This window comes from Nomascus leucogenys, chromosome 3 (assembly GCF_006542625.1).
Source record: "Nomascus leucogenys isolate Asia chromosome 3, Asia_NLE_v1, whole genome shotgun sequence".
Lineage (NCBI taxonomy): Eukaryota > Metazoa > Chordata > Mammalia > Primates > Hylobatidae > Nomascus > Nomascus leucogenys.
This window is the reverse complement of record NC_044383.1, coordinates 50,005,075-50,017,415: the sequence shown is the minus strand read 5'-3', so window position 1 is coordinate 50,017,415 and position 12,341 is coordinate 50,005,075. Positions and strand designations below refer to the sequence as shown.

The following is a 12,341-nucleotide window of genomic DNA, read 5'->3' as shown; positions in this document are numbered from 1 at the left end:
CAGATACAAACTAAATGTTTCACCCAATGTGATGTCCATAACGAAAATCACAAGCACAAATACACAAGGCAGCCGAACAACCACAAAATATTTCAGTGAACAAAATAACACTGATTTATTGAAACTATCTAGAAACAATTTTATTGTTCTTTAAAATGGCACTGAAATACAAAAGTGACATAAGCTCTTCTTAAGAAAAGAGATTTATCTGGTAAATTATACTCCCTTAAGGTGTGAATACAGTTACACTGAGGGCTGCTTTACCAGAGCACTAGTGTTGCCCTCATGACTTCCATGTTACCAGGAAAAAACTCAATCCTAGACAGGGCAAAGAACTTAACTAATGAGCAGAAGTTGTGGAACCTAAAATAAAAAATTGATGTATAACCTGGATTTTTCTTCACAATAACGAACTGATTCAAGTTCGTGAAGTCGTGCTCTGCATAGTGACATTTTTGTCAATGACATACCACATAGCAAATGGTGGTCTCATAAAATTATAATGTTGTATTTCTACTGTACCTTTTCTATGTTTCGATTACATTTATAGAGAAAATACTGACCATTGTGTTACAGTTGCCTATAGCATTCAGTACAGTGTCGTGCTGTACAGGTTTGTAGCCTAGGAGCTATAGGCTATATCACCTGTCCTAGTATGTAGTAGACTGTACCACTTTAGGTTTGCGAAACTACACTCTATAATGTTCACACAATGACAAAATCATCTAACAGCACGTCTCTCAGAATGTACCTCATCACTGAGTGACTCATAACTGTGGTTTTTGTATTTAATGCCTGAAAGTACTTAAAATACAGAATGGATATCAATGTTGACAATTGATACTATGTAGAAATAATAGATTTCAGTGTTTGAATGCTTTGGTGTTAAAAAAAAAAACACAGTGAAAAGATAATATGGTAACAGGGAAGTTTTTCAGATACCTGGACTTCGATTTAGAACTATTCCAAGACTGTTGATGAATAATACTAATAATATATTAAAAACTATGTCAAGAAACAAATTTTCGGTTATTATTACCAAAGGACTCTGGGGAAACCTACTGATCAAAATTAAATGTTTGGAAATATGATAACAATATTGACTCTGAAGCTTCTAGTCATCTATTTTCAGATGATAAGCATGCCGTCTCTAACTTCCAAGAGGATTAATCCAAAATATTGAGTTATTAATTCATCTTGCTTTCAAGTAATCTGAAGTCTGTATCTTTAATATTTGCAGACATCCAATGACACATTTGAAATTCCCCTAATGTTGACTGGAAATATAGTGTTAAGGAAGAGGCTCAACTATGAAGATAAGACTCGCTACTTTGTCATAATCCAAGCTAATGTGAGTATTCAATTTCTTTTAAATTTCTTCTGTGAATTTATGAAGTAAAAAACTCATCCAAAATGTATCAGATACTCTTAGAGTGCTCTGTGTCGTTCACTTCTTCATCAGGGCACTCCTGCCCTTGGTGTTTATATATAATACTCTTACAGATGGAGAAAGGGGTAGAATAGGTTGTTTTTATTCACTGTATTCTTTGATCTCTAAATTATTCATATGTATTACTCATGATCCAATCTTTTTAGACTATACTGAAGTATTTTTCAAAGTAGGATCCTGCAAATTAACTTCAGCAGAATCACCTTGGGTGTGTATTAAATATACATATTTCTGGACCCTACCTCAGATGTTCTGAATAAAAATCTCAGATGATGGCAGTGGAATATCTGCATTTTTAGTTAGCTCTTCAGGGGATTCTAATGTACACTAAAGGCAAAGAATCATGCCTAATTGGTCGTGTTCTTCCTCATGGCTATCATTTATTGAGTGATTGTTCACTAGATATCAGCTAATATCCCCACAACTGAAGTTTATGCTAATGTACGTAGATAACAATAACAGAACATCCAAACATATGCTTGTAAAACACAGACTTGGTTTATATACTTATAAAACGTAGGTATCCTTATATGCTTATATAACATAAACATGCTTATATGCTTATAAAGCATAGACATTTATTATAGTTATTATTAGTGGAAGTTTAATAAAATTTCTGGAATTATGAGGCTCAATGTTTGGTTTGACAGTTCAATTATATCACCAGGGACTTAGGTTCCTTCCATCCTTATACTTTCCTCTCCTCTGAAATGTGGTTATTTTCCCAATGCCCTATCAGCTGGGAGCTAGTTGTGTACTATGGCCATAAGCATCACAACTGCATTTCAAGTCTGAATGCAGCAGGCAGAAAGTGTAGCAGAACTGGGATTTCTTTTATACTTATTGAATCTTCCTCCTTTTATCTGGGAAGATACTCTCTTCAGAGTTCTCTCCCACCCAACATCTCCTTCCAGACTTGTATCACCTGAGTCAGCATGATAGGAACGAAAGTTGAGGAAGACCATAAGGGTCAAAGGGATATGCGGTATTCACTTCTGAATTATACTATGTATAGTTCACATCCTGAGACTGAGCACACTGATGATCTGAAAACATTTTTCTTTTCTTAGCAAGAAGAATTGGAGTACTCCTTGAGAAAAAAGCTAGAAGGGAAGGTCATATAAAAAGTCCGATATTAAGTGACAAGCTACGTTTTTGAAATAACAGTTAAGAAATGAGCTCTAAAGATATAAGAAGTATGGAGAAATCTTGAATGCATATTTATAAGCAAAATAAACCATTAAGACAAGGCTATATACTGGGTGATTCCAATATATAACATTCTGGTAAAGGCAAAACTAGGGAAATAGTATAAAGATCAGTAGATGTCAGGGATATGGTGGTAAAGGCAGGTAGAAATGGATTAATAGAAGGATCACAAAATATTTTTAGGTCAGTGAAAATACTCTGGATGATACCATAAAGTTGGATAGATATCATTATACATTTGTCCATCCCCATAGAATGTACAGCACCAAGAGTGATCTTTAATGTAAAGGATGAACTTTGGTGATTATCATTGTTCAATGTAGATTCATCAATTGTAACCAATGTACAACTTTGATTAGGGATGTTGATAAGTGGGGAGGGTGTGCATGTGTGGAGACATGGGTGTATATACCTTCCTCTCAATTTTTCTGTAAACCTAAAACTGCTCTAAAATAATAGCCTTCTCTTTTTCAAAGCAGCTAGACTCTGAAGCCGTAATATGCCTTTAATGACTCCTAAGCATTGTAATCTTGCTCATACAGCAGAACAGAAAGATAGCAGGGGATGCTAAAAGGAAAATAACCTCAATTAGCTGTTCTGAAGACATTAACATGAAAAAATGTGTCACAAACTTGTCATTTTCTTGCCTTTTTAGAGATATATCACCTGACACAGAATGTGTATGTGTTTAGGTAGATACCTAGATAGATATATAATTAGGGATATGTAGATAGAAATATGTAGATAGACATATAGATCTAATTTTTGAAGCTAAGTTTATAAGCTTTTATATTTCTTCAGATTTTAAAAATAATTTATTTTATATATTATAGTTATATATTATAATATGTTATATGTATTGTGTGTGTCTGTATGTGTATATATATATTTTAATGTCATGTGACATAGACCAGAGTGAAAACTGTGGATATGGGAAAAAGTAAAATGTATTAGGGAGGGCCACTCAGAATTATTCAGAAACACAGAAAATTCTTTTTTCTGTTTAACTGAAGATGTGAAGAAAAGGTAGAATGTCTTTTTTATAAAGTCAGATTGCTATAGAAGGTATTTGTAAGCTAGTTTTTTATTATGCAATTAAAAAGAGATAATTTTTAAATAGAAATGCAAGGTAAAAGATTCTGAATTGGTGTCTAGTTTTAAAATATTTGTAAAGACATCTGGAACAACTTCTATCCAACATGATAGACTACACGTCACTGAGGGAGTGACAAGTTTTTAGCATTGCAGGGATAAAATTATAAAACAGAAGTACATACGTGAATCATCAAAAGGAAAGAATAGCATTAGGAAGAAGTCAAATGAACATTTGAATTTAAATGCAATAACAGTTTTTGTTATAAACTTAAGTCATACACTACAAAATGAAATGTTAAATATAGAAGGTTATAACATTTTAAGCATTTTTAAAAGTTTTAAGAACAAATAATTTTAATAGCTACATAATGTAAGATAATAATAATGTATCACCATTGATTCAACTATACTCTGTTTTTGTTTATTTGATCATTTGTTTTTGGCACCAAATTGATATCCACCCTCATGATGTTCATGAGAGGCAGTGAGTGTAGTGAATTATGTCACCCGAGTTCAAATCTCAGTTCAGCCATTTATTAGCTGTGTGATTCGGGGCATACTTTGTATGTTAATTTCCTAACCAGTAAAATGGGTATATTAATAAAACATTCCACATTGTTCTGGTTACAATTAGCTAGTTAGCAAACAAAAAAGTACTTAGAGTAATGCTTGAAATATATTGAGACATTATTACAGTATTACATAAATCACTAAAATACTGGTACTTACTGTTTAAAAATCAGTAATTAAAAATGGAATTGCTATGAGAAAATTATGTGTATGCATATATATGTGTATATGTATTTGTACATATATATTCACATACTTTTTAATCTTAGTAGATAATGCTGTATTATTTTTCAAAGTGTAATGACATATCACATTTCCACAAATGATAAAGAAAGATGCTCATTTCCACTGCATTTTAAATCTGTAACTTAAAACTGTGGGTTGTTGGAGGTGGAAAGTCAGCTGAGACTTGCTTGAGGGCCAATTTTGGGTTTCTCTTTCAAACTCTGAGTTCAGTGATCTCACATTGGCAGCCATGGTGGGAGCATTTACAGTATGGAAAGTGCCAGTGCTACAAATCAGGGCTACTTATGTGATAGCTGGTTGTTAATCATTAACTGTTTTATATATACCAATAGTAACATAAGTCTAACATATCTTTGTTTGTATACGATAATGATATCCATATATCTAAAATGTCTCTCCATTTTTTTTACATTTATCTTGTTTGTTTGTTTGCTTATTTATTTATTTATTTTGAGACAGTCTTACTCTGTCACCCAGGCTGAAGTACAGTGGTGCGATCTCAGCTCACTGCAACCTCCACCTACGGGGTTTAAGTGATTCTCATGCCTCAGCCTCCCAGCTAGCTGGGACCACAAGTGTACCACCGCACGTGGATATTCTTTTTGGGAGGGGAGGAGAGTGTTGCTATGTTGCCCAGGCTAGAGTGCAGTGGCATGATCTTGGCTTACTGCAACCTTGGCCTCCCATGTTCAAGCTATTCTCGTGCCTCAACCTCCTGAGTAGCTGGAATTACAGATGTGTGTCACCACACCCAGCTAATTTTGGGATGTTTAGTAGAGACGAGGTTTCAGCATGTTGGTCAGGCTGGTCTCAAACTCATGGCCTCAAGCAGTTCACCCACCTCAGCCTCCCAAAGCGTTGGGATTACAGGCATGAGCCACTGCACCTGGCAGCGGTTTTTCATATTGTATTGGTGGTGTGCACAATGTAAGTCATGTACGTTAAACACCAATATATTATCTTGAAGTCATAAGGAGAGTTAAAATATGAGCAATCAATTTTGACTTTAAAGTATATGGCCTCTAAAAGAATAATTACAGGTATCATGACAAATTATTGAGCATTACTCAGCTTTGACCTGGTTTTGCTTATGTTAAAAATACTTGATTTTCGAAGAGAATCCTTCAAATTACATGTAGTTTGGAGGTTTCTTTTTATCCGTGTTTACATGTTATGATCCATAATTAAGGTAGTTGAGTTTTGACTGACCCGTATTAGAAAACCCTGTCACATCTTTTTTTGAGAATATTTGTGATATTGTCACCCATGCTATTGACTTCAAATATAAATACATAATGAAGGAATGATTAATTCCAGACAAAAATTTTGTGGGGTAGATCTAGAAAAAAAATTAGAGATATGAAAGATCAATGGGTTTTCTTTTTGCTGAAATTTACTACATATTATTATAACCTCAACTTTGATATGTTACCCTAATTCACATAGAATCAAAGTAATCTCTTCACATATAATTTTTCTTCAAAGCAAACTCTCTTTCATATTATTGTTATCCCGAGGGAAATATTAAGAACACTTTTGTAATCAAGATTTCTTAATTACCAGAAAGAAAAACATTTATATTTACTTATGTTATAATTTATTTATTTATTTTTGAGATGGGGTTTTGCTCTGTCATCCAGGCTGGAGTGCAGTGGGCGATCTTGTCTCACTGCAACCTTCGCCTCTGGTGTTCGTGATTCTCCTAACTCAGCCTCCCGAGTAGTTGGGATTACTGGCACGTGCCACCAAGCCCAGCTAATTTTTTGTATTTTTGGTAGAAAAGGAGTTTCACTGTGTTGGCCAGGCTGGTCTGAAACTATTGACAACTTCAAGTGATCAGCCCACCTTGGCCTCCCAAAGTTCTGGGATTACAGGCATGAGCCACTGCGCCCGGCCTAAATTTAATTTAGAATCATAGCAAGAATAATTTATAATTTCTAAATTATTTTGTGAATAGCAAGGGTGTTGTTTATTTCTCAAATAGCAAAATCTAGAGAAGGGTTGCTAGCTGTCTTTCCTAACAAGATATAATTCCTAAAATTATAATATTACTATTTCTTTACTATTTATTAGCTCAAATTTTTATCTTTATGGACAGAAATATTCAAATAAAATGTTTAAGCATTGCAAACAAATGTGTTTGTATATGTAAAATTAATTTTCTGTATTTTATATTTCAACCTTGTAAACAACTTTTCAGAAATAACCCCTACCCTGACCTTCCCTCACTTCTGCTTCCTACTGATATGTGGAATTAGTGTTAATTATAACCCCATTGTTTTAACTCTGAAAGTTTCTTGGGCGTTTTCTGAGGAGTGAGAGTGAAATGAGAGGATAGCAGGTGATGGTTTATGGGAACTAATATTTGTTGAGTGTTTGACTACTAAAGATACATAAGCATTTGGGGCTATAAATGATGATACAATTCTGTCTACTGGTTTGCATAAAAAATAAGAAATATTAGGCAAATATCTCAAACAAAAAATGTTTTCAAGAGAATAGAATACCCAACTTCCTCTGGTTAATGTTCATAGAAGCGTTATTTTTTCCCTTAACTTTTATTTTAAGCACAGGGAGTACATATGCAGGATTGTTACATGGGTGTATTGCACTCAGGTAGTCAGCATAGTACTCAATGGGTAGTTTTTTGACCCATTTTCTCTCGTTGTCCCAGTAGTTCACATTCTGTTGTTCCCAGGTTTATTTCCTGGGCACTCAGTGTTTAGCTCCCATTGAAAACTGATATTATGTAGTATTTGGTTTTCTTTTCCTGCATTAATTCACTTAGGATTATAGCCTCCAGCTTCATCCATGTTGCTTCAAGGGACATGATTTCATTCTTTTCTATGGCTTTGTAGTATTCCATGGTATATATGCACCACATTTTCTTTATCCAATCCACTATTGATGGGCACCTAAGTTGATTCCATGATTTTGCTATTGTGAATATCATGGCAATTAACGTAGACATGCATGTGTCTTTTTGGTAGAATGCACTATTTTTCTTTGTGTATATAACCAGTAATGGGTTTGGTAGGTTGAATGGTAGCTTGGTTTTAAATTATTTGAGAAATCTTCAAACTGCTTTCCACAGTGGCTGAAATAATTTGCATACCCATCAACAGCATATAACCATTTGTTTTTCTCTGCAGCATCACCAGTATATGTAATTTTTTGACTTTTTAATAATAGCCATTCTTACTGGTATGAGATGATATCTCATTATGGTTTTGATTTGCATTTCCCTGATGATAAACGCTGATGAGCATGTTTTCATATATTTGTTGGCTGCATGTATGTCTTCTTTTGAGAAGTGTCTGTTCATGTCCCTTGCCCCTATTTTAATGGGATTATTTGTTTTTTGCTTGTTGAATTGTTTGAGTTCCTTATAGGTTCTGAATATTAGACCTTTGTCAGATGCATAGTTTGCATACCTTTTCTCCCATTCTTGCCATTTTCTGTTTACTGTATTGATAGTTTGCTTTAGTGTGCAGAAGCTCTTTAGGTGCTACTTGTCAGTTTCTGTTTTTGTTGCAATTGCTTTTCAGGTTATCATCATTATGAAATCCTTGTTAAAGCCCATGTCAAGAAGAGTTTTAATAGGTTTTCTTCTAGGATTTTTATAGCTTAAGGTATTACATTTAAACATTTAATTCATCTTCAGTCAATTTTTATATGTCTGATAGAATTCAGCTGTGTGTCTATCTGGTCCAGGGCTTTTTTTTTTGGTTGGTGATTTTTTTATTACTAATTTAATATCACGGCTTGGTATTTGTCTGTTCAGGGTTTCAATAGGTTTCTGATTCAATCTTGGAACATTATGTGTTTCCAGAAATATATCAGTTTACTCTAGATTTTCTAGCTTGAGGTTGGGGAGGCACAATTCTGTTCAGAGTAGTGGTTGAACTTGTTTAACTTTTAAAAAGATATTCTTGCTTGCCAACTGGAATCACAGTTTCCTAACTTAATGTAATATTCTGTTATTTTTAAATAATTAAAGTTAAATATATATTCTTATTTTTTAAAAAAGAAATGAAGAGAAATGCAGATGAAAATGGGAAAAGGAAGAAAGGATATTTTCTTTGTGGATTTTAATATATATTAGATTCTCACATAACAAATGAAAACACATAATTAAATTATATGAAATGTTTATAGAAATAGTTATTTTTTATTTTTTACCACTCACAATTTAGAATGTTATTTCATTTACTCAGAAGAGCCTTGAGCAGTAGTGTATTACTATAAAGATAAAAAACGTAGTTTGTTTTGTTTTTTTGTGTGTTTTTGTTTTGATTTTTATCTCAGTTGCCGAAGGATTATCTCAATTGCCGAAGGATTATTTTTTAAATGGATATTTTAAGATCAAATCTGATTCCAAATTGGGAGAAGAACATCATGAATTAGCATTACCATTATGGGCTCACAAGTTATGAATGTGCATGAGACATATTTTTATATTTTTTTCCTATGTGATATGTGTTGGTGATAAAATGTGGGAGAATTCCCACGTGTGGAAACTGCTGGTAGATTTTGTTGCTACATCTCTGCTCACAATAGTTTTGCCAGGATCATTTTTATTTCCCACTTAAAAATACAAAGTTTGGAGCTCAACACTTTGTAAGCAATATCTTTCCCCAATATGAGAAAAAGCTCCCATTATGTATTTTGGTATATACTTCCCGTAAATACACTATCTTTAACACCCCGGTATCTATTCTATGGAGTAGTGACAATGACCCAAAGAAGCAGATAATAGTGAGAGATTTGATGCTGACAGACTGAAAGAAAAGATAATGTAAAAAAAATCAAATTTGTTTATTATAGTGATTTGGTGATGACATATAAAGAAGAAGGCTGAGTGACATGGAAGGGTAGAAATACTGCCTCTGGTATTTATATACATGTATGTGTATATATGCATATCTCATATGTGTGTTTATATAGGCATGCTACATTCATATATCACATAAAATATTATAAATATTTAATATTATCTGTTTACTATTTTTATAAATTAAATTTAAGTTAATTCAATATTTTAAAACTTCATCATAAGCAATCATTATTTTAAATGGTGGGTTAAAGCCAGGCACATACCTATAGTCCTAGCTACTCAGAAGGCTGAGGTAGGAGGATTACTTGAGCCCAGGAGTTTGAAGTCAGTATAGGCAATGTAGCGAGATTCTCATTTCTAAAACAAATAAATATTTTATAAATAAAAAAATTTTCAAATATTATCTCCAATGCCACAAGTAAATTTACAAATACATATTAAATATATCATTTTATTAACTTATTTATGTTGTTGAGAAAAAATGTCAAACATAAAATCATTAGTAAATGTAACAAAAGTTTACCAACCCTATTAAAGAAGCCTCCAGTTTTCATATATACATACTTAGAAATTGAGTTGTTTTAGTTCTTAAACTTTAATATAACTTTAGAAATATGGAAGATGAGATTACTTAATGATTTAAAACACTGGATGATGCAACACAAAGGGAAATAGATGTGAAAATATAACCTACTAATCTTTATGAGGTCACATTATCTTAACGTTAGTAATTTTCAGTACTAAATGACACTGTTAATCATGGGATGAGGAAACATGTACTCATCATTTTTTAAGACCGTCAGAAGCAATATATTGGAGTCTGCCCCTTGGAAGCTACTCAGGATATGCCGACTGAACAAATCATTACATCATTTATCTATTAATTCACATATTGTAGACATAGCTATAATCCAATTAAATAAAAGATCAGTATTTAAAAAGTGGCAAGTTTGATGAGCTAGTTCATTTTTCTAAAATTTAAAATATACACATACATTTACTTTAAGATTTTTCTATATGTTCAAAATTCATACATCTTAAGAATAATTTATAAAGTTCATTTGTGAACCACCAAAATTGTCTCACATGCCACATGTTGCTCCTACTCTACTTTTCAGCTGGCCTAGAGGTTGATACACATATGGGAGTGCACATACACAGCTCCTTAAACAGCTAAAGAAGAAGGTGTATATACTTAACACAGTGAGAGGGAGGAGGCTTCTAAGGGAAGAAAAACTAGGTTTCTAGGAGACAAAGGGGAGATTAAAATAGCTTGTGATCGTGTTTATGTAGGTAAGAATAGACTTCCTTGTTTTTTCTTCATTTTCATAAACTTCCTTGGGAGAGGGAATTCATGGCAGCCACACTCCCATAAGTATCTGCTTTTAGTGACATGAAAGAAGTTCAGAAAAGACTTCTTTCTGTTTGTTGAATCTCAAATGTCTTTAGTTTTAAATAATTTTTATAGTGCCTCTAGGGATCTGAGTGAGTGCCGAAACTGAAAATTTAAACATTTTGTGCTTTTTAGCTATAATTTTATCACAGTCTGTCTTATACTGTATCAAAATATCAAAGAATCCTGGAACCACAAAGTTATTACATTCTAGACAAGGTTGTACTTACAAAATTCCACCAATAGAAATTCGTGCTTCCTAAAACTTTACCCTCAAGCATTGCTTTACAACTTTTTATGAGCAACCAGACTGGGAATGAGCTTAACCAAAATGTACTATTAACCATGCTTAAGAAGAGGGATTTTTTTTTAATTGAACGGCAAATATTAATGTCTGGGAACTGTCACAAAGGAAGACGTTTTATGAACAAAAAAAATAAAATACAGGTCTGTTAGTATAATTACTTTTAAAAATTATTTAACATAAATTAGCAAAATAAGATTAGCCATTTTAAAGTGAACAATTCAATGGCATTTGGTACACTCACAGTATTGTACAACCACCGCTTCTATCCGATTCCCAAACGTTTTAATCACTCCAAAAAGAGCTGGCACCACTCATGCAGTTGCTTTCCATATCCCCTCCCCAGCTCCTTGTAGCCACCAATTTGTTTACTGCTTCCAGATATTGCATATAAATGGATCATATAATATGTGACCTTATTTTTTGTCTGGCTTCTTTATTTGAAAACTTGATGTTTTCAAGGCTCATTCATATTGTTGTATATATCAGTACTTCATTTCTTTTTATGCTTGAATCATATGCCATTGTAGGTATATACCACAATCTGTTTATCCATTTATTCATTGATAAATATGTGGGCTTTTGCCAACTTTTGTCTGTTGTGAATAGTGCTACATGAACATGCATGCAAGTATACTTTTCAATGTTGTACAAAGTAGAATTCAAAAAGGCAGAAAAGCATAACAGTTCTTCAAAATAAAAACTAAATGCTATGGAAGTAAAAACATTTCCAGATTCTGTCATAATGAATGATGCTACCACCACCACCCTCGACAAGGGATGTTCTTCATGGAAATGACTTAGGCCCAATATTATTTTCTTCTGTCCTATGACAAACATTCTTCAGATAAATAGAAACAATTTACATTTCTAATAAAATTACTACCCATTCTTTAAGTGTGTACTATCCATCGTGGTTTCCTTCCAAAGAAATGAAAGGGAAACAAGAAAGAGGAACTTTATAGTTGAGAAAACTGACTAGATACAGCCTCAGCCAAGGGATCAAGTTAACAACAGCAATAAGTCATATTAATAATATACTTTTGATAAATATGTCAAAATAGCAGTTGACTTGTGGTTTTCCTACATAAATCACATAACCCCAGTTGAATCTTGAGGAAAACACCAGATAAACACCCATTAAGGGACATTCTGCAAAATATCTAGTGCTCAAAATTGTCAGTGTCATCAAAAACAAAAGTCTGAGAACTTGTCACAGCCAAAATGAGCCTAAGGA

General features: G+C 33.1%; 1 protein-coding gene across 1 annotated transcript in view; it reads left to right on the top strand.

Moving 5' to 3' along the window:
- Positions 1–12,341, top strand: part of PCDH15 (protocadherin related 15) — a 979,523-nt gene that overhangs the window by 455,930 nt on the left and 511,252 nt on the right. Inside the window, exon 7 of the mRNA XM_030809305.1 lies at positions 1,241–1,351. Coding sequence (XP_030665165.1) covers positions 1,241–1,351 — 111 coding nt within the window. The remainder of the gene's footprint in view (positions 1–1,240; positions 1,352–12,341) is intronic.